The 21,334-nt window shown below is 36.4% G+C and overlaps 3 protein-coding genes across 4 annotated transcripts; 1 reads left to right on the top strand and 2 right to left on the bottom strand.

Annotated features, from left to right (window-relative positions):
* Positions 1–1,408: 1,408 nt before the first annotated feature.
* LOC122974106 (spore wall protein 2-like) lies at positions 1,409–20,843 on the bottom strand. Of its 2 annotated transcripts, XR_006400236.1 has the most exons (5): positions 20,392–20,843; positions 20,016–20,279; positions 19,799–19,918; positions 17,406–18,938; positions 1,409–1,969 (listed from the first exon to the last, which is right to left on the bottom strand). XR_006400236.1 is itself a non-coding variant. In XM_044341994.1 (4 exons), the coding sequence occupies exons 1-4, from the start codon at positions 20,687–20,689 to the stop codon at positions 17,761–17,763; spliced, it is 1,860 nt and encodes a 619-aa protein (XP_044197929.1). In that variant the 5' UTR covers positions 20,690–20,843; the 3' UTR covers positions 16,819–17,760. The 2 variants fall into 2 exon arrangements, 1 of the variants encoding a protein (XP_044197929.1); XM_044341994.1 differs by lacking the exon at positions 1,409–1,969 and having other exon boundaries at positions 16,819–18,938.
* LOC122974443 (spore wall protein 2-like) lies at positions 1,957–5,281 on the bottom strand. The gene is made up of 3 exons (XM_044342476.1): positions 4,981–5,281; positions 4,654–4,758; positions 1,957–4,107 (listed from the first exon to the last, which is right to left on the bottom strand). Exons 1-3 carry the CDS (start codon positions 5,279–5,281, stop codon positions 2,336–2,338), a joined length of 2,178 nt encoding a protein of 725 aa, XP_044198411.1. The 3' UTR covers positions 1,957–2,335.
* Positions 10,320–14,345, top strand: LOC122974204 (high affinity immunoglobulin gamma Fc receptor I-like). Its single transcript, XM_044342174.1, has 7 exons — positions 10,320–10,437; positions 10,544–10,810; positions 11,146–11,391; positions 12,591–12,710; positions 13,693–13,767; positions 13,922–13,971; positions 14,164–14,345. The coding sequence occupies exons 1-6, from the start codon at positions 10,335–10,337 to the stop codon at positions 13,966–13,968; spliced, it is 858 nt and encodes a 285-aa protein (XP_044198109.1). The 5' UTR covers positions 10,320–10,334; the 3' UTR covers positions 13,969–13,971; positions 14,164–14,345.
* Positions 20,844–21,334: the final 491 nt, after the last annotated feature.

Below are 21,334 nucleotides of genomic sequence, written 5' to 3'. Positions count from 1 at the left end.
ACTAGCACTATCTATTACTTTCCTACTAATTTCCTACTTATTTGAACTTTTTTTCAAATAAGTTCTTAAAAGTAGCTGCTGGGTAACTGTTCTTTCTTCATTTTTAAAGCTTTTAAGAAAGACTTCAATATGCTAATGCTAATACAAACAAATTATTTTTTGTTATTACAATTTATTAATATTTTTCTTGCAAATTAACAACTATGGACCCAAATTTAATGAGATGGAACTTAGAAACTACACCAGCTTAACACTTGGTCCGCTTTATAATATTATTTGTACCAAATTTCACCAACCTTTCAGTAATAAGCCCTAAAAATTGACCATTAAATGCCTGCAAATTACACAAAAATGTACATTGGTATAAAACTAAAGGACCAGTAAAGTTAAGTGTTATCAAAATGTTTTTGAGAATTCCTGTAAAAACTCTTGTTAGTTTTGTAGGATGATGATTTTCCTCTAAAAAAATAATAAAAATAATAAGTATGGTGGTCATATAATCATGAAGTAATGAAGAATTACTAGTAACTTCTCAGCATGATGCATCACTTTAGGGGGCACAAAATAGTGACTAATGTTTAAGTAGTTAGTAAATAATGAGTAGTTAACAGTATGAAGAGTTTACAGATATATATTAATTAATCATTACATAACATTTAATTTACATCTCTAAGTCTGTTCTCAAATAACTCATTGTCTATTATACTGTAGTCCTCAAGTTATACTTATTCTTATAGTTATATATTATATCTTGTTGCAAAGTTTTACCAAGAACAAAACAAAACAAAAATCAATTTGTATAAACATTTATAACATTGCAGAACATTTACTGGTTTGATTCTGCGTATACAGTAAAAAAATAAAAAAAACTCTTCATGACAGGTTAATTTTGGTTTATTTCATAAATCTCATATTGTACAGATGTGGATTTACAGATGGATTAAATGGGAAAATCATCATAATAAAACAAAAAACAAAAGCAGAAACATGATGCTGAAAAGCTGAAACATGTTCCTTACATTTCTTTTCATCAGTGCAGCTGGAGCTCTTTGATGTCTGGAGTCTTGTAAACCGTCTCTGAAAACTTCTGTAAACTGTCTGAAACACTGAAACTGAAAACAGTGAACTCTCAGGAACTAGATGCATTTGTACAACACTGCTGCATGGCCTTCTCATTTTAATATAGAGTCTGTTCATTCACACACATATATAAACAGCAAACATGATGTGGTGCACATGAGAGAAAGAACAGGAAAGTTTTGTGAATTCTTATCAATGAAAACTGCAAAATGTATCATTATTACCATATTTTTATTTTTAAAAACTGTAAACATGTATACTTTATACATCCTAGAATATAAATGTGCGTAGCAGATAAAGACCAAACTTCAAATCATCTTCTAATGAAATCACTGAACTCCTTGAACTGCCTACTTAACTCATTGTAATCTGATTATTGTTTAAGGTTTTTACTCTGGTTACAGTTTTAGAAGTATGAAGTCAGTTCAAAGTTACTTTGAGTTTCATCAGCATCAGTTCCATCAGTTCTCTGTCTACTCTCTGATTTCCTCCTGTACTCTTTTTATATTATTTCTGTTGTTTCTGTGTCTGAAGTTAACTTTCTTCATGGAGCTCCTGGTTTCCTCCATTTGCTGTTTCATGCTGGATCTCTGTTTTTCATCTCTCTGTTTCACCATCTCCTCTATTTTTTTCTCCCTACTGTTGGTTTCTCTACCTTTTCCAGATCATTTTTGGTATCTAAAAGAAGTTATTTGATTCTCATCTCCTTGTCTTTGTCTGTATCATCTCTCTCACTGTATCTCTTCCTCCTCCAGCTGCAGTTTGAGTTGATCTGTCTTTTTCAGTTACATCAGTCCAGAAACAGTTTCTTCTTCTTGTCCAGATTTGTCAGTGTCTCTTTTTCTGTGTTTTTCATTCTCCATCAATCACTAAACTGCTGTTTTATCACCTTTAGGGTCTATTTTCTCCTCGTTCACATTATGTATCTTGGTATTCACTTACAGATTTATCCTTATCTCCTTCAGTGTTCATGTTTTTTCCTACTTTTCCTCCTACTACATCCTTACCTTCCTTACTTCCTCCCTCTGTCATGTCCTGTGCTTCTTATATCTTATTTTCTACATTTCTGTCTTCCTTTTCATCTCTCTCCTCCTCATTATTCTCTTCCTCTCCTCTTCTTATGAGCTGCATTTGAGTTCTGTGTCTGCCACTCTGTTTAATGTCTCTATTTTCTTCTTTGTAGTCCGGATCAGTCGTTGCTCTTATATTTTGCCCTTATCCATCCTCTGCATTCACTTCCTGTTCCATATCCACATCACTTTCTACGTCTTCTTTTCTTGCTACGAGCTGATTTAGCAGCTGTAGGTTTTGTCGATGTTGATTGTGTTCGTCCTCCTCTATCTCCCTTCTGGTTTTTCTCTGGCTGCTCTCCATGTGTTTCTCCCTCTGTTTGACCTGGAAGTCCTGTTTGCTCCATCTTTTCTTTATTCTCTTCATTGCTCTTTACATCCTCTGCTGAGATCTGATCTGTTTGTCCATTGATTGGAGGCTGAGGTTTTGTGTTATCTTGTATAGGTGTTGTCTTCTTCTCTCCATCTTTCCCGTCCTTATTATTATCTTGTTGTCCTCCCTCAACTGCTGGATATGAAACCTCGTTTTCTGCACTCCTTGTCTGGTCTAAATGATTATTTGTCTTTGTTCTTGCCTGCAGGGCATCTTTTTGTTTTCCTCCTCCAGTTGGACCCTTATCTGATAGCATTTTCCCTTCTTCATTTTCCTCTCCTTTCTTGTCCTCCTTCTGTCTTTCTCCATCCTTCAGACCCTGATTTTTTTTTTTTTTTTTTGCAGATTTTGTTTTCTTGCCTTTATCTTTCTTGCCCATATCACCCTGTACTTTTCCTGTTGGGAGCAAACTTGTTTGTCCATCAGCTGGAGACTGAGGTTTTGTGTTCTCCTCTCCATCTCTCCCATCCTTATTCTTATCTTGTTGTCCTTCCTTCTTTGCTGGACAGGAAGCCTTTTTTTCTTCATTCCCTGTCTGTTCAAAATTATTATTTGTCTCCCTTCCTTCCTGCTGAGCATTTTGTTCTGTTTCTACCACAGTTGGAACCTGATCTGTTGTTTTGTTATCTTTAAGTTTTGGTTTCTCTTTTTCATCTTTCTCGTCAAGTTCAGTCTTTCCTGCTTGGGGCTGATTTGTTTGTCCACTGACTGGAGGTTGACTTATTGTGTCATCCTTTTCAGGTGTTGTGTTCTCCACATCATCTCTCCTGTACCTATTCTTGTCTTGTTGTCCATCCTCCTCTGCTGGACATGAAACCTCATTTTCTTCTCTCCTTGTCTGGTCTAAATTATCTTTTGTCTCTCCTCCTGCCTGCTGATCTTCTCGTTGTCTTTCTCCTCCAGTTGGACCCTGACCTGCTGTTTCATTATTTGTAGATTGTGTTTCATCTTCCTCGTCTTCTCCTCTTTCCCCCTCCATCTGTCTTTCTCCATCCTTTGGACCCTGATCTTCTATTCCAGTGTTTCCAGATTTTGTTTCCTTGTCTTCATCTTTCTTGTCCACATTACTCTGTACTGCTGGGAGCTGATCTTTTTGTCCATCGATTGGAGGTTGAGGTTTTGTGTCATCTTGTATGGGTGTTGTGTTCTGCTCTTCATTGTTCTTGTCCTTATTCTTATCTTGTTGTCCTTCCTCCTCTGCTGGACATGAAACCTCATTTGCTTCACTCATCACTCTCCTCTCTGTCTGACCTACTGTCTGGACCTCATCTTGTTGTCTTACATCCTCCATCTGCCCTGTTCCTGCATTTACAGATTGTATCTCTATCTCCCCTTCTTTCTGTACCAGGACATTGTTAGTTTTATTTTCTGTCACGGGCTGCTCGTGGTGTGTAAGTCCTGATTCTTCACTTAAGGAATAGATCTTCAGATCCTGATTCTTCATTGTTTCTTCTTCTGCTGTGTGTTTCTCCCTGTCTGTTTCTCTCACTATCAGAAACTTTTGTTCTGGATCATTACTTGTAGAGTTGCTCTTCTTGTCTCTCGCTTTCAGTGTTTCCTCATCGTCATGGTACTTTGTGGTCTCTATGTACAGAAACACAGCAAACAGTATTTATGCAAAAATATATGTGATGTGTTGCAGTAAAGGCGTGAAAATGATAAGACAGATATTATCTGCAAAAGTACAACACAATACAGTGTAGAAGGGGAATATATAGTACATGTACGAGAACACCTCTCTATTCACTTGAATGAGAAAGTGTGTCCAACTTTGTGTCAATTAACCAAATAATTGTTTAGTCTATAATACATGAGAAGCCCAAAGTGTTTTGTCTCAAACCCAAACATATTTAATTTACTAAAATTCAAGACAAGGACAATCAGCAAATTCTCACATTTAAGAAGCTAAAACCATACACTGTTGTAAATCAATGTTAACAATTAATCGATTATTAAAATAGTTGCTGATTAATTTTCTGTTGATCAGTTTAATGAGTAATCAATTAATTGTTGCAGCTCTGATCAATAGATACTAAATATTCCAGCATTTAGATTGGGATCGGTGCAATAATAGATGATCAGATTACTTTTCATTATTATCAAAATTATGATAGCAGATTACAGACTTACTGAGTTTTTTTTGTCTCCATTTCCACAGAAGAAAGACAACAGCAAGAATAAAGATGATGCCTACAATCACACCAATGACGGATGAAGGAGATAAACTGGACGAGTCTGTGAAGAAATGGTAAAATACAAAACAAATACATTACAACCTGAAACAATAATGTGTTCTCTCTCTCATCATCAGGTGCTGCCATCTTGATGACAGCACCTGATGATGAGAGAGAGAACAAGCTAAGAGGAATAATAATTTGTACATTTACTCTTCCTCCTCTCCCTAGATGATGAAAACATGATAAAAAGCATTTTCCATCAAGATGTATTTCCACTTACCAACAACTAGCTGAACACTAGATTCTGTTTTCAATCCTGGAATGAAGCATCTGTACGTTCCCTCATCAGAGAGTTTCACTTTGGAGAGTTTCAGTGAGACGTCTCCCTGTTTCAGGCTGTTGATGGACACTGAAGTTCTTCCTCTGTAGGACGGGTTTTGATCTGGCAGATAGTCTTCTCCAGCACGCCGCACATGGACAAATCTGGGGTTCAGGTCAGGTCTCGACCACTCCAGCATCTCGTTAAAGGCATCCGTGGAAGGTTTCACGTGGCATGGCAGAGTGATGTCATCCCCAATCATTGCCACTATTTGCTGAGGTCGACCAGTTGCCTGAGAGTGACCTGAGGAAGAAAAGTCTGTTTTTTAAAATTCCTGCAGTAAGAACTGAATAATCTTTCTAAACTCTAAAAGACAATGTGCATACCAAGCATCTTGAGAGCTCTGAATTTGGACATCTGGATTTGAAATTGAATTAGAGGTTGCTACAGGTTGAGGCTGCTTCATTTTACAACATTCATGATCTCCAAAGGATGTAAACTCAGGGAACACCAAAAATCATTACCATGGATATCTGCACTAAATATGGTAATCCATACAATCCTTTTAAAGATATTAAAAAAAAAGAAATCAACATAATGGTGGCACTGAAGGACAAGTCAGGGGATCACCAAAGTCAGTAGGATTCATCCTCTGTGAGACATAAATGTCTTTACAAAATTTAATGGTAATCCATCCAGTTAATGTTGAGATATAGTGGTGGACCTACAGACATTGCTAATCCCTAAAGAGCCATGTAGTTTACCTTGTTAATAAAAATACAATTCTTAACAAGAGTTAATCATTTGACTCCAACACATTCAACACAGAACTACAACTGTATTTGTAAAGGAAAACAGCAGCACTTATCATAATTTTATTAGGAACATTGAAAGTTAATGATAAACTCAAGCTTGTGCACAAATCTGTAACTGAAAAATACAACCCAGATGTTATCTGGGACAGCATATTATCTAACTGACATCTGAAAGTCAACCAATCTGTTATCTATCAAACAAATAAACCTGAAACATTTTCATTTCACTTTTACCAATGAGGTGAACTGTAGAGTGAGAGACTGTGGCTCTCTCTGCTGGACTTAAACTGCAACTGCAACAGATGAAATGTCTGTCTGTCTTCTACAGCCACTGTTTAACACAACGCATAGTGCAGTGGAAACTAAACTCATGCTGATCTCTTACAATAATACATCTCGGTACATCTTTAACATTTTAAATAGGAAGCAGCAAGTGAGTACAAATCTCCCCATAATGTCTAAAAACAAGCCGTAAACATCAAAATGTGAAATTAAAACATTAGAAATAAAAATAGCTTTAAAAAAAAAAAAAGCTCGAACCTATGTGCCCTAAATGAGAGATTTCTAAAGTAAAAGAAAAAGATTGATGGTGAATAAAATGGACTCATGGAGGTCAAAACTTATACACCTCCAATTTGCCAAATTTATTAGCTAAAATGTCACATTCACACTACACACAGCTGGACTGCAAACTACCGTCACGCTGAGCTCTCACTACTCAAAAGCACGTGTCTAACTTGCAATTAATAAAAATAAGTGCTCATTGGTGGTCAGCACAATATACTGACATTTAATTAATTAGTTCAGTATTCAGTGAGAGTAATAATAATAATACGCAATAATAAAGTTTTCTACATAATGTGTGTTACAAAAACACACATCTGTTATGTTGCTCTAGACAATAAAAAGGCAGAGATAGCATCAATGTACATAATGTTTTATTAAAATTCGCATAATTTTAAATTCCAGTATTTATGGTTTATTTATGGTTATAGTTTTCATATACCGACCACTTATAATACACCTGTAAAATCTAATGCAATCTCATAGAACAGCTCGGCCATAAACTCTACCTTTGACAAACATTATAAAGTTGTGTTTTTGTTGATACTGTCAGAAAGATGTTACTCCAATTGTATCTTTTTTAATCTTATCTTTTTAATCGTGTTTTTTTCCTTTGTTTTTGTCTTATTTTGTTCTTTTTTGGACGACATTATACAGAGTTAATATTTTGTCCACCCCATTTACAGCACATACATGAGGATATTAACATTAAATTCTACAATTGTTTCTACAATAATGACCTTTTATCATAATATTTGTGTATACATTACCTCCATGAAAGAGTGTTAGGAGAAGAAAGGCAACAGCGGGATGGAAAATCAAAGCTCTGAATGCACTTAGTCGAGGTTTATGGGACGTTATATCCATCTGTGGAAGCATCCTGCAGTGCTGAAAAAAAATATCAAAAGAAATTAAATCAATTAAAAAAAAGATCATGCGGATGAAAAAAATGTTTCAACATGCAAATTATACATATCATTTTTTTCAACCAGCCAAAAATTACATCCTTCCTGGACTGTCTTATTACATTTCAAGTAAAAAAAAAAAAGATTAAATGATAAAATAGCTTACATATAAGAATACATTTACGAACTAACAAAACAAGTTGAGGTAGAGAGAAGACCATACAGTATGTGACAGCAAAATTAAAAAAGGAATGATTTCAAATTCAAGTTACAATAGACAAAGTTTAATTTCAAAAGGATTTCCTACCGTTTGCATGAATTCACTTTGAAAAGCCGCAGTTTGCCAAAGTCCTTTATTCAAATGAATACACTGACCTGCACCTGCTCTGTCTTATCTACTGCCACACCTACACTCAGTTAGAAGTCCACCCGACCAATGTTGTAAAAAGGGTTGATGTAGGTTAGAGTTACCAGCACCAGACTCCCAACGTAAATTTCTCTTTTATGAATTAGAAAGCCCCTAAAACAGCAATCAGATCAGATCAAAATCTGATCATTTAAGTTTATTTAGGTTTGGCAGAAGAGTAATCATTTACAGAAATCATACATGTACAATTTAAACAAAAACTGTAAACCTGCTAAGACTTAAGTTGTCCAACCAGTGAATGTTGTATATAACCATACTGCATGTCTCTGTGCTATAGCCTTTAAACTATTACTGAAAACTTACTTCCAGTGTCTTTGTTAATGTGTTACATTTAAATACAAGTGTCTGAACATTGATCCAGGTGCCAGGTAACTGATTATCACTACTATAAAATACTACAGCAGCATTCATATCTGCAGCTAATCAAAATGCAATGATAGTAGTTTCTTGTTCCTTTATTGCTTTGGTGACCTAGACAAAAGTATGAGATGACAGGTCTGCTGATTTACTGCAGGGGGCAGAGCAGGACTTCCTATTCATTAGTTTACTGTGTGCCTCTGCCTTTTATCACAGGAAATGTGAGACTATTTATTCATAATTTACTCTGCACTGTAGCCATGCTTTAATTTTTAGTGTCCTGACAGTCTTATTTCATTTTTGTTATTGTATCTTCTGTTTACTCTCTAAAATCCTATTTAGATGTGTCTTTTTATATTGTCTTGTATTTTTTTTTTTAAAAAAAAAATCTTGTTTAAATGCCTTTTATGCCTCGTTTAAAGTGTTTTCAATTGCCATGTTGTTGTTGTTCAAAGTTTCAATAAAAATTGATTTACAAGAAAACAGTGGAAAAGGCTTCCCAAGTGGGTCAATGAAAATATTCAGAAAAAGAGTGCCAACATGTTTAAAACTGTTATATATGAGAGCATGTTTAGCTGCAGGGTGTTGCAGAAATCAAGAAGAACGTAAAGGGGACACATTTCCACATCTGTATTTTAAATCCAGGCCTTTAGTGGAATATCTTTGCATGTTTTACAGTTAAAAACTCCTTATTTATCTTCTACTGGCCCTTTATGCAGCCCCTTCAATTCAGCCTCTGTCTGAAACAGAACGTTTTGGCTCCTGTCTCTTTAAGACCCCTCTCCTGATGAGCCGACTCTGTTCTGATTGGTCAGCTCATCAGAAAAGTAGAAAAACATGCTGCGAATGAAGTGTTCAGAGCAGCTTGAAATCTTTTTGACCTGCAGGCAACATATTTACATTCGTTCACCTCACGTTTTGGAACTTTGACCATGTTTTACATCCAATATCATAACAGTATATGAATAACAGAAAATCACAAAAAACATGATATATCCCCTTCAGGTTTTAAGTGCACAATAAATGATTTGCCCTTCAATTTACAATAATTTATCATTCCAGAGCAGTGGTCCTCCAAGTGGGGTCCCGGGACCCCCAGGGGTCCTTGAGGGGGTTCCAGGGAGCAAAAAGGGGAATCATTTATTTTTCATACGTCCCGACAGTTTCTGTAATAAAACATCTAAAAGCAAAAATCTTATCAGATGGGAGACCCTGGGACTATATCAAATTGGGGTTCGTGGTCAAATTTGTGTCAGTATAGGGTTCCTTGATGTGAAAAAGTCTGAGAACCACTGTTTTAGAGCTGTCTCACATAGTCTGTACAACTGCAGCTACAGTCTGCTTAACACCAGAAGAAATCTGAAGTATAATCTGCACAGGAAGAGGAAGTTCTCACCTCCATTATATTTAGTTTTGATTCAGTTTGACGCTCAGACGGTCAGTAGCAAGACACCATGGAGGTCACAGTTCTCTGCTTCAGACTGTGTGAGTACTCAGTGTCTATTTGTTCTCAAATAATAAAAGGAAACAAAATAAAAAAACATTTTGAATTTAACTTTAAAAAAAATTCTTCACAAGTTTGAGAGATAAATGAATAAATTGAACATAACTCTATTATTAATTAATTAATTAATCCATCAGTATTCAAAAATATATTAACCTTTTTTCCATAATTGATATTTAAAGTGTTTCTCAGTGGCCCAAAATGTTTGATTAATCTCTAAAATTATAATAATGAGTAAAATTACTCTATAATTATCATATATGTTGAGTTAGTGATTAAATGTAGATTCTACATACAGCATAAAAGCATCTATATATGAGGCTCTGCTCCTTTGTCTCTCCAGTGATCAATGTGTTGATTCTGCTGGTTGCAAATGTGCAGCAAAGTCATCCTCAGACATCTGGTAAGTAGTTAGTTCATCAAATGTCAAAAATTTGTTTAACTGTTCAATCAAATGTGTATTACTTCTGACTTCAGGCAAGGTGTTCTTTAAGCATCATAGTACCCAATAATTTTGATTTTATTTTGCTTTTCTTATGCAAGTTTTTATCTATCATCTGGGAAGCGAGTTCTTAATATATGTTGTTCCCTGTTTCTCTGTGTCAGATGCAGATGTCCGTATTGTTCCATCCAGACTGCAGCTCTTTGATCGTGAATCTGTGTCTTTTACCTGTGAGGGGTTTTTTGCATCAGCTGGATGGAAAGTGAAGAACATCAAGGGAGTCATTCCAAAATGTCCTAACATGACCTGCAACATTGAATATGTCTACCCATCAGACAGTGGAGAATACTGGTGTGAAGGTGGAGAAGGACAAAGAAGCAACACTGTCAACATCATTGTCACTGGTATGTTTATTCAAGGTGAAGAGTTTGAGTCTAAGGAAAACTCAGGAAAACTTCTAATAACCAATTAAATCTTTACCAAAATGTTAACAACTCTAATATTGTTAAGCTGGTTCTGTGATCCTGGAGAGTCCTGTCCTTCCTGTGATGGAGGGAGAAGCTGTGACTCTGCACTGTAGACACAAGACAACCTCCTCCATCCGCACAGCTGATTTCTATAAAGATGGCGTCTTCATCAAGACTGATTCCACAGGCAACATGACCATCCACAATGTCTCCAAGTGTGATGAAGGACTCTACAAGTGCAACATCTCTGGAGCTGGAGAATCACCAGAGAGCCGGTTGGCTGTCAGAGGTCAATGTACTACAGAAGAAGGCATGTTAATAATGTTTTATTGTTTTTGTTTTTTTAAGCTAACTGCATGTGTGAGTGTATCACTCCAAACCTTGCAAGTACAGAACTTTCACACTTTAGCATTCATGATACCACATGCCTGAACAAAATGTTGAATTGGTCAATAATTCCTCAAGTAATTTGTTAGCCGTGTGGCACATTCAGTGCATGCTGGGATAGACGAATCTGAACAAGATAAAGAGGAAGGTGTAAAAAAATAATGAAATGCATCACACAAAGTTTGGAACTTTCTAAGCATTGAAGTATTGAATGTGTGTTAGTAGGTAACATAAAATATATTTTATGGCGTCATTCAGGTGGTGATGTGATCATGGAGAGTCCTGTCCTTCCTGTAACAGAAGGAGCTGCGGTGACTCTGCGCTGTAGAAAGAACGAAATTTCCTTCGATCTCAAAGCTGATTTCTATAAAGATGGCCTCCTTATCAGGAGTAACTCTACAGGAGAGATGACCATCAACAGTGTTTCTAAATCTGATGAAGGACTCTACAAGTGCAGCATCTCCGGAGCTGGAGAATCAGCGGAGAGGTGGCTGTCAGTCAAAGGTGAGATACAATACTAATATATAATATACTGGTATAAAAAGAAATTTAAACTCCCAAACTATGCAGTGTAAAGAGGGAAAGAACCTTACAGATTTTGGGCTTTCTTTAACTAATAGTTGTATGCAGCTGCATATCTGGCCACTGATGGTTGAACTCACAGAAATTTCAAATTAGTGTAAAGTATAATGGCTCTGTGACCCAAAGTAAGGACTCATTGATACAACAGGCAAAGTAAAAGCATATTTACAAGCTCGTTAATCACAATCAGAATCAAACCAAATGACAAAAGCTCCAAAAGAGGCAGGCAAGATAAGCTGACAAAAAGCCTAGAATGTGAGGCCCTAAAATCCAACTGAAAATAAATTGCATTCATATCATGTGCTCTCCTTTGACAAAGAATATGCATTTATTCGACAGTAGACCATTATTTAACTCTACACACTGTGGAAAGAGACTTTGTTTCCATATAGCAAATCAAATATTGCATAACGAGATATGGTGGCATTCTATCATTGGCAGAACAGACAGTCACTCTGAGCCTCATTGACATGAACTGAACAACGGCTTGGACTCAAAATGCAGACTAATACAGTATGCAAGTTCAAAAAACAGTCCTTTAATTGCAGCAGGGTCAGTACACAGGTGATCAGTCAGTACAACAAGATAATCCAAATCCGTGGGCAAAAGGCAAGGTCAAAGACAAAACAGGTCAGGAACTATAAGGCTTACTAGGGAAAAAGGCTGGAACGCTGACACTAAGGAACAAGACGAACTGGCACAGAAGGAAGGGAACACTGAGACTATATACACTGGGGGAGGGAAGACAATGAGACACGGGTGCAACACATTAGGGCAGGGCAGGTAATCACACGGGAGACACATGAGGGCAGGAAGTAAAGGGCTTGGAACGAGACAAGAGGTGAGTATCAAAATAAAACAGGATGTACAAGACAAGGAACACTGGGAGAAACAAAAAGATAACTCAGCTTTCCAGCCGGGGCATGACACTCATAACATCCTGCTACACAAAACAAGAGCCACAGACACAGCAACGCACATCACTTTTTAAGTCTCCTTCTTATCTGACTCAAACAAAAAGATCCCAAAACACGCCCACAGACCTGAGATATGCACAATATTGTGTAACTTATAAATATGTGGCGTATGTATGTAAGAAAGTATTTTCTGTCATCCTCCAGCATCTCGGAATGAGATGAACTTTTCCCGCCATTACCTCTTCCATTTCCTCACCGTGGTGAAGGTTTTGTTGGCTCTGCAGCTGCTGGTGATCGGACTACTTTACTGGAAGAAACAGCGAGGTACAAATATTATACTTGACATAAACAAAACATAGGAAACACTTAAGAGAAGTTTACTGAAAGTGAATTTCATCACTGAGAGTTCAAAGAGGACTTCTAGATCGATGTTAAGGACCAGTGAAAATGTTCTGTTGTGTCTGCTGTGTTTTTGCAGATTCCTGCTTCCTTAACATATTTCATGTTCTATTTATTTTGGCATTTAGTTGCCCAATATTTTCACCGTTTTTATTGTTGGGTGTGGGGGAGCTTTTTGGAACAGTTGCAGGGATTAGAGAATTCAATTGTAGTGTAGGGACAATTGAGATGTCTTCTTCCTTGTATTTTCTGTGAATGAAAGTTAATTTTCTGTAAATTTCATGAGCATTCTTTTAATTCTAATTGAATTAACAGCAATTTAGATACATAGAGGCAGAGATTTAGTCTTGGCCTCTTGAGAGGAGCATGTGTAAAATGTTAAATGCTCATTAATTGGAAAACAGTTTGTTCCTTAAGTACTACAGGACAGATGAAAACTCACTAAATAAGCAGATGAATAGTCATTAAGCAGGTAGTTCTTGTGTAATTTTTTCAGTGTTTCAGCTGCTTCTCAGATTAGTCCACTCATAAGTGAAACAAATTCGTTTGGATTTAGTCTACCTCACTAAAATTGAATTTAAATCATTCTACAAATGTACTCTGCAGAAGACTACAGGTTTATAATGAAAATTTTCATTTTCATTTCTTTATTTCTTATTTCTTTTATTTCTTACTAGAGGCCCAGATGAGTAATCCACAAAATTACCTTTATGCGGTCATCAAAAAAGACAAGAAAAAGAAAGATAATTTACTATATTTTGAGAAAAAGTGTTACATGTAGTGTTTTTGATTTTTAAAAGAGTTGTTAATGAATAATTTGTCTGACTGACACTGTTATTAGAGCAGTTAAAAGTAGTCGTTCATTTCACATCATCTCAGTCTTTCACACACCATGTTTTGTTTTTAGACACTGCAGACGCTGCTGATAATTTGAGCCTCTGCCTCAACACAAACCACCGCCGCAAACCACAGACAGAAAAGGGTAAGGGGGGCCTCTCATCCTTCTCACGGCTCAGGTCTCAAGACCTGAATATCATCCTAGTATTAGATCAAACCCAGTCTGTGTTAACATGATGCATTAACATCTTATAATTGATTCTGCCGTTCTTCTATTTCTCTTTGTGTCTCTTTTTTAGATAAAGATGAACCCCAGCCTCAGGATAGCCTATATTCTACCATCTAAAAGGTAAAACTGAGAGTAATGCTGGCCTTCACATCTCTTTCATCAGAATATTTTGTAATGCAGCGTTGCACTATGGTGCCTTGTGAATTGTACAGGGTCAAGATAGAGCATGTAGCAACCAGTAGCCTAGGTGTAGTTACTCTTTAAAGTACTTGTGCATTATCATCTGTTATGTATTTTCTATGTGTCTTACAGGTCAATAAGGAAGACAGACCTAACTGAGGGAGATGAAAGTGTTTACATGCAGTATTATATGTCTGCGTAATTGTATCCAGTTCAAAGTACAAGATTTGTCATCTCTCCACGACTATAATGTAAAATATTGTGCATTTAATGACAAGTTAAACATCAATAAATACTCAGATTTGTCAAAATTAGTAGGATTTTCAACGTCATCCAATTAAACACCAGGTCAAGTATAATATTTTTATTCATATCAGCCTGGTTGTTGTCTTTTTGAAAAGGTAACTGCAAATGAAACAGCAATGTAGTAACATCATTGACAACTTTGAATTGAATAAAGAATCAAAGAAGAAAAATTATAACTACATTTAATTACTCAGCTGTGAGTTATCAAAATATGCATTTATAATTTTATAACTATAACATTATTGTTTATACTAAGTAAAAACAATGTTTTGTTCTGTTAACTTTAAGTATGATCATGTTAAAAATTAAATATGTTATATATTACATTTTTACATAATTTTCTTGAGAGAAAAAAAATGCATAGAGTAGATAGAGTTGATATTCTGTTTATTTAGTTGTCTGGTGTTTTTTTCTTTTCCTGTGGCTAGAGTTTGATAGCAGAAACTGTTTCAGGGATCGTCTGAGCTCTTCAGCTGACTCAAAGTATCAGTATCTATTTTTAAGAGGCCCCAGTTTGTTATAGTGGAGCGGTTAAACCACCTTGTTCTACGTGCTCTGCATGTTCACACCGTTGAAGACGCTGTTTACAGGAACAGAGCTGCTGCACGTTTTAAACACATTCTCTGTGATCGACTGCTAACATGATGATGTTATATCAGTTTGACATGAAGCAGACACACTGTGTTTTGACTGTCAAGTTCTCATAAATGTGGATTACCATTAACATAACAATGTTTTTCGGTTAATATGTAGAATAATGTAGAAAACACATTTCACCTGAATATAACTGTAACTAACCTGGGGGGTTGAATGTGAAAGAGCAGGAATAAATGCAGCACTATTAGTAAAGATAATACTTTTGTCTTATTTCTTACGTCAATTGTTTTGCACATTGAGCAGGAGGGAACGCAATTTCACTCTGCTGTGCACTCCTCGATTTTTGGTCTTGAATGACAATAAGCTTTAAATTTAATAACATTTCCATAACTCTCCACTTACATTTGAACATTTATATATGTTGGACCTTAGGAGAGCAGCATCAAGCTACTATTTGAATGTTGTAAATAAATTATAGACATGGTGCTGCTTTCTTTCTCACTCACCCACTATATCCTTCTCAAACACACAAACACCTCAGATAGAAACTGATAAATTATGAGCACAAATAAGAAGTCCTCTTCTGCCCCCTGGTGTAAATTATTATATTGTACATTTTGTGAAATCTCTTGTTTAATGACACAAACAGTGGTTGAAGAAGTATTCAAATCCTTTACTTAAGTAAAAGTACAAAAACTGCAATGTAAAATACTCCATTACAAGTAAAATGTTTATTGCCTCATTATCTTAACTTAACTTAATTTGTACTAAATTGCACCACCCCCTCAGTAAAATGTCATTATTTGTCATTGTGTAACATTAAATGCCTGCAAATTACACAAAAACTTAACAGGAAATTGGTATAAAATTAATGGACTTATAAAATAAAGTGTTACCAAAATGTTTTTTTGAGATTTCCTGTAAAAACTCTGTAGTTGTTGTTAGTTTTGTAGGATGATGCTGTGCTTCTACAAAAATAATAAGTAATGGTAACATAATCATGAAGTAATGAAGGATTACTAGTAACATCTCAGTATGATGCATCATTTTAGGGGGCCCTTAGAATAATTTAGTCAGCTTAGTTAGTCAGTATGATCAGTTCACTAATATCTATTGATTTATCGTTAAATGTTTAATCATATCTCCAAGTCTGTTCTCAAATAAATCATTATCTACTATACTGTAGTCCTCGAGTTAGAGTTATTCATCATGTATCAGGTTGGTATTGACTTTTTCCTTAGTAACTAACAGTTTTGCATTTTGGATAAAGATTTGTAAGACTGCAGAACATTTATTGGTTTGATTCTACATATAAAAACTCCTCAGGACAGACAGGTTACTTTGGGTTTATTTTATAAATGTCATGTTGTACAGATGTGGATTTACAGATGGATTAAGTGGGAAAATCATCATAATAAAACAATATATGAAAAGCTGGTTATCAAAAACAAAGCAGAACTTAACTTTAATGCTGAAAAGCTAAAACATTTTCCTTACATTCTTTTGTGAGGGATGGATATCTGTATTCAGTCTCTTAAACAATTTCTGCAACAACTTCTGTAAAGTCACTGAAATCTCAGGAACTAGTTGGATTTGTAGGAACATGCTGCATGACTGTGTTCATTTACAAGTGACAAAAAGCAAACAAGAAAACAGCTTAATTTCTGTGGATGTAAATGTAATTCAAATAATTTAATATAGAGTCTGGTGATTCCCATACACATAAAAAAAGCAAATAAAAATAAATCAGGCAAGATGTGGTGCACACGAGAGAAAGAACAGGAAAGCTTTGTGAAATCAATGAAAACTGCAAAATGTGTCATTATTACCATAATTTTATTTTTTTAAGAGTGTAAAAAATTATACTTTTTATACATCCTAGAATATAAATGCATGTAGCAGAGAAAGACCAGACTTCAAATCATCATCTAGTGAAATCATTGTCCTTGAACTACTTGCTCTTGATCTCATTGCAATTTATTTATTGTTTGAGTTCTTTAGTCTGGTTACAGTTTAAGAGGTATGAAGTCAATTCAAAGTTACTTTGAGTTTCATCAGCATCAGTTCTCTGTCTACTCTCTGATTTCCTCCTGTACTCTTTTTAGATTATTTCTGTCATTTCTGTGTCTGAAGTTTTCTTCCTTCATGGAGCTCCTGGTTTCCTCTATTTGCTGCTTCATGCTGAATCTCTGTCTTTCATCCCTCTGTTTCTCTATTTCTCTAATTTTTGATTTTTTCCATACGGTTGGTTTCTCTTGCTTCTCATTCTTGATATCTAAAAAAGATATTTGACTCTCATTTCTTCCTCTCTCTCTGTATCTCTTCCTCCTCCAGCTGCACTTTGAGTTGATCTGTCTTTTTCAGTTCCATCAGTCCAGAAACTGTTTCGTCTTCTTCTGTTCTCTTGTCCAGATTTGTCAGTGTCTCTCTTTCTGCCTTTTTCTTTCTCCACCAATCACTAAACTGAACACCTTTAGGGTCTATTTCCCCCTTTATTTTATTTTCTTTATTGTCCAGATCAGTCATTTCTCCTCCTGTTTGTCCTTTTCCATCCTCCTCAATCGCTCCCTCTTCCATATCCTCATCACTTTCTGTGTTTTTTGCTCTATTATTATTAACTGCTGTTGGAGGTTCTGTTTTATTTGCAGATGTAGATGTTCTTTCTTTTCCATCTACCTTCAGATTGTTCTCTTGCTGCCCTCCATGTGTCTCTCCCTCTTTTTGACCTGAATGTCCTTTTTCATCCATTTTGTCTCCTTTATTCTCCACTTCACGCTTTACATCCCCTGCTGGGAGCAGCTCTGTTTATCTGTCATCCGTTAGAGACTAAATGCTTGTGCCATTGGATGTTGTATTCTCCTCTCCATCTGTGCTCTCAGGACTCTTCTCTGGCTGTTCTACAGTCAACTGTTCTGTTTTGTTTTTGTCTCCCTGTCTTTTATCTACATCACTTTGTTTTTCTGTTTCCTCTGTGGATGGCTGTTGTTCGGCCCTGGTCTCATCTTGTTGTGTTCCTCCTGGGATTGGACCCTGAACTGCTGTGCTGTTGACGGGAGCTGGGTGCTGATCTGTTTGTCCATCAGCTGGAGACTGAGGTTTTTTGTTGTCTTTTATAGGTTCTCGAAGGTTCTCCTCTCCATCTCTCCCATCCTTATCCTTATCTTGTTGTCCTTCTTCCTTTGCTGGACAGGAGTCCTTTTTTTCTTCATTCCCTGTCTGGTCTAAATTATCTTTTGTCTCTCCTTCTTCCTGCTGAGCATTATGTTCTGTTTCTACCTCAGTTGGAACCTGATCTGTTGTTTTGTTATCTTTAGGTTTTGGTTCCTCCTCTGCATCTTTCTCATCAAGTTCAGTCTTTCCTGCTTGGGGCTGATTTGTTTGTCCACTGACTGGAGGTTGACTTATTGTGTCATCTTTTTCAGGTGTTGTATTCTCCTCTCCATCTGTGCTCTCAGGACTCTTCTCTGGCTGTTCTACAGTCAACTGTTCTGTTTTGTTTTTGTCTCCCTGTCTTTTATCTACATCACTTTGTTTTTCTGTTTCCTCTGTGGATGGCTGTTGTTCGGCCCTGGTCTCATCTTGTTGTGTTCCTCCTGGGATTGGACCCTGAACTGCTGTGCTGTTGACGGGAGCTGGGTGCTGATCTGTTTGTCCATCAGCTGGAGACTGAGGTTTTTTGTTGTCTTTTATAGGTTCTCGAAGGTTCTCCTCTCCATCTCTCCCATCCTTATCCTTATCTTGTTGTCCTTCTTCCTTTGCTGGACAGGAGTCCTTTTTTTCTTCATTCCCTGTCTGGTCTAAATTATCTTTTGTCTCTCCCCCTGCCTGCTGATCTTCTTGTTGTCTTTCTCCTCCAATTGGACCCTGACCTGCTGTTTTATTATTTGTAGATTGTGTTTCATCTTCCTTTATCAGAGACTCTTGTTCTGGACCATTACTTGTAGAGTTGCTCTTCTTGTCTCTAGTTTTCCATTTGTCCTTGTCGCCATGGCACTTCTTGGTCTCTGTGTGCAGAAAGGGGTAAAGGGGTACAGCATTTACACAAAATCTATGTGATGTGTTGCCGTAAAGGTATAAAAATGATAAGACATATTATCTGCAAAAGCACAACACACTATGGTGTAGAAGGGGAATATATACATGTATATTCACTAGTAGTTGAATGAGAATGTGTGTCCAAACTTTTGACTGGTAGTGCATATATATATATATATATATATATTCCAATATTTCATCCCATTGAGACTCTTACATACATAACTGTTAAAGAATCATTGAGGTGGTTTAGGGTGTGTTGCTTTTAAATGTGTATACTTTCAACTACTACTTTAAATGCCGCAGCCCTCCGTCATGTGATTACTAAAGTGAAGTAAAGTTGGGTGAGGTTCAATAATTTTACTTCTATGATACACCTTTATAATAAAAAATATACTGAGGTAAATAATGAAGCCCATATAATTTAATTTAATCCTACTTTGGGTGAACAATGAACGCTGTGCAGCTGTTATATACGAAAAATTCACATATATGTAACAAAAAAAAATACTGGATCAGAATCAGTATCAATAGCAGGGCTACAACTAACGATTATTTTAATGATTAATTCTCAGATTACTTCCTCAATTAACCAAATAATTGTTTAATCCATAATATATGAGAAGCCCAAGGTGTTTTGTCTCAAACCCAAACATATTTATCATTTAAGAAGCTGGAACCAACACTGTTGAAAATCGACTTCAACAATTAATCGATTATCAAAATAGATACTTAATATTCAAGCATTTAGATTGGGATGGGGACAATAATAGATGATTAGATTACTTTTTATTATTATCAACGTTATGATATCACATTACAGACTTACTGAGTTTGTTTTGTCTCCATTTCCACAGAAGAAAGACAACAGCGAGAATAAAGATGATGCCTACAATCACACCAATGACGGTAGAAGCAGATGATCTGGATGACTCCGTGAAGAAATCATCTGAAATTATGACATACGAAATAAAACAATATTTATTTGAAGGAGACATCAGCCATTTAAAGCTAAAATAGTGATCATATCATGAATATATTTTAACCTGGAACAATAATGTTTGTCTCTCTGATCTGGTTGATGTTCTTCTGTTGGACTCTACAGGTGAAGTTGTTGTTGTGTCTCTTCTCTACAGTCACTCTGCTGCTGACAGTATAGAGGCCATCAGGACCTCTGACTGTCTCTGTAGGTCCAGCAGAGAGGAGGTTTCCCTCACCATCCAGCCAAAACACCTCACGCTCTGGATACCAGCCTGTAGACTCACACTGTAACACCCCACTGTCGACTTTGATGATGTTGATGACAGGACCTGATGATGAGAGAGAGAAAAGACAATAGGAATAATAATTAGTACATTTAGTCTCCCTAGATGATTAAAAAATGATAAAAAGCATTTTCTATCAAGATGTATTTCCACTTACCAACAACTAGCTGAACATTAGATTCTGTTTTCAATCCTGGAATGAAGCATCTGTACGTTCCCTCATCAGAGAATTTCACTTTGGAGAGTTTCAGTGATACGTCTCCCTGTTTCAGGCTGTTGATGGACACTGATGTTCTTCCTCTGTAGGACGGGTTTTGATCCAGCAGGTCTTCTCCAGAACGTCGCACATGGACAAATCTGGGGTTCAGATCAGGTCTTGACCACTCCAGCATCTCGTCAAAGACATCTGAGGCAGGTTTCACGTGGCATGGCAGAGTGATGTCATCCCCGACCATTGCCACTATTGGCTGAGGTCGACCAGTTGCCTGAAAGTGACCTGAGGAAGAAAAGTCTGTTTTTTAAATTCCTGCACTAAACTTTTAACTCTAAAGGAAAATTGTGCACACCAGAAATCTTGATTGTTTTCCTACATTTGGATTAAAAATTGAATTACAGGTTGCTACAGGTTGAGACCGCTTTATTTTACCATGCATTTATAAAAAACCTGGGAATATTATTCAGGGTTGAGTATAGATGGACCAAGAATAGAGCAAACAACAAGGCAAAGCAGTGCATGCAACACTTGCTAATTAGTGCCAAAGACAAAGTAAAGCTGAGGTTGAGGTTGATGGGAATGTTGTTAGTTTTGCAGGTATTTAGTCATAAACCAAAGTATTGGACAAATTAAAGTTTTGACCTGATGATGGTGCTAGATGAAAAGTCAGAGGATCACCAAAGTCATCAGAAGTCATGCGGAGGGGAACATGAATATTTGTACCAAATTTCATGGCAATACATCCAAAAGTTGTCGACACATGTCACTCAAAACTATAAATGTGAACCTTAGGATGGCACTTTTTGTGCCATTCTTTCATATAAATGTAGAGATATGTCATGGGACAAGTAAAAAAATTGACCTACTGGTGGCACTAGAGGAAACA

This window comes from Thunnus albacares, chromosome 22, assembly GCF_914725855.1.
Source record: "Thunnus albacares chromosome 22, fThuAlb1.1, whole genome shotgun sequence".
Taxonomy (NCBI): domain Eukaryota; kingdom Metazoa; phylum Chordata; class Actinopteri; order Scombriformes; family Scombridae; genus Thunnus; species Thunnus albacares.
Note: the sequence above shows the minus strand (reverse complement) of the source record. Positions and strands in the feature narration are given on the sequence as shown.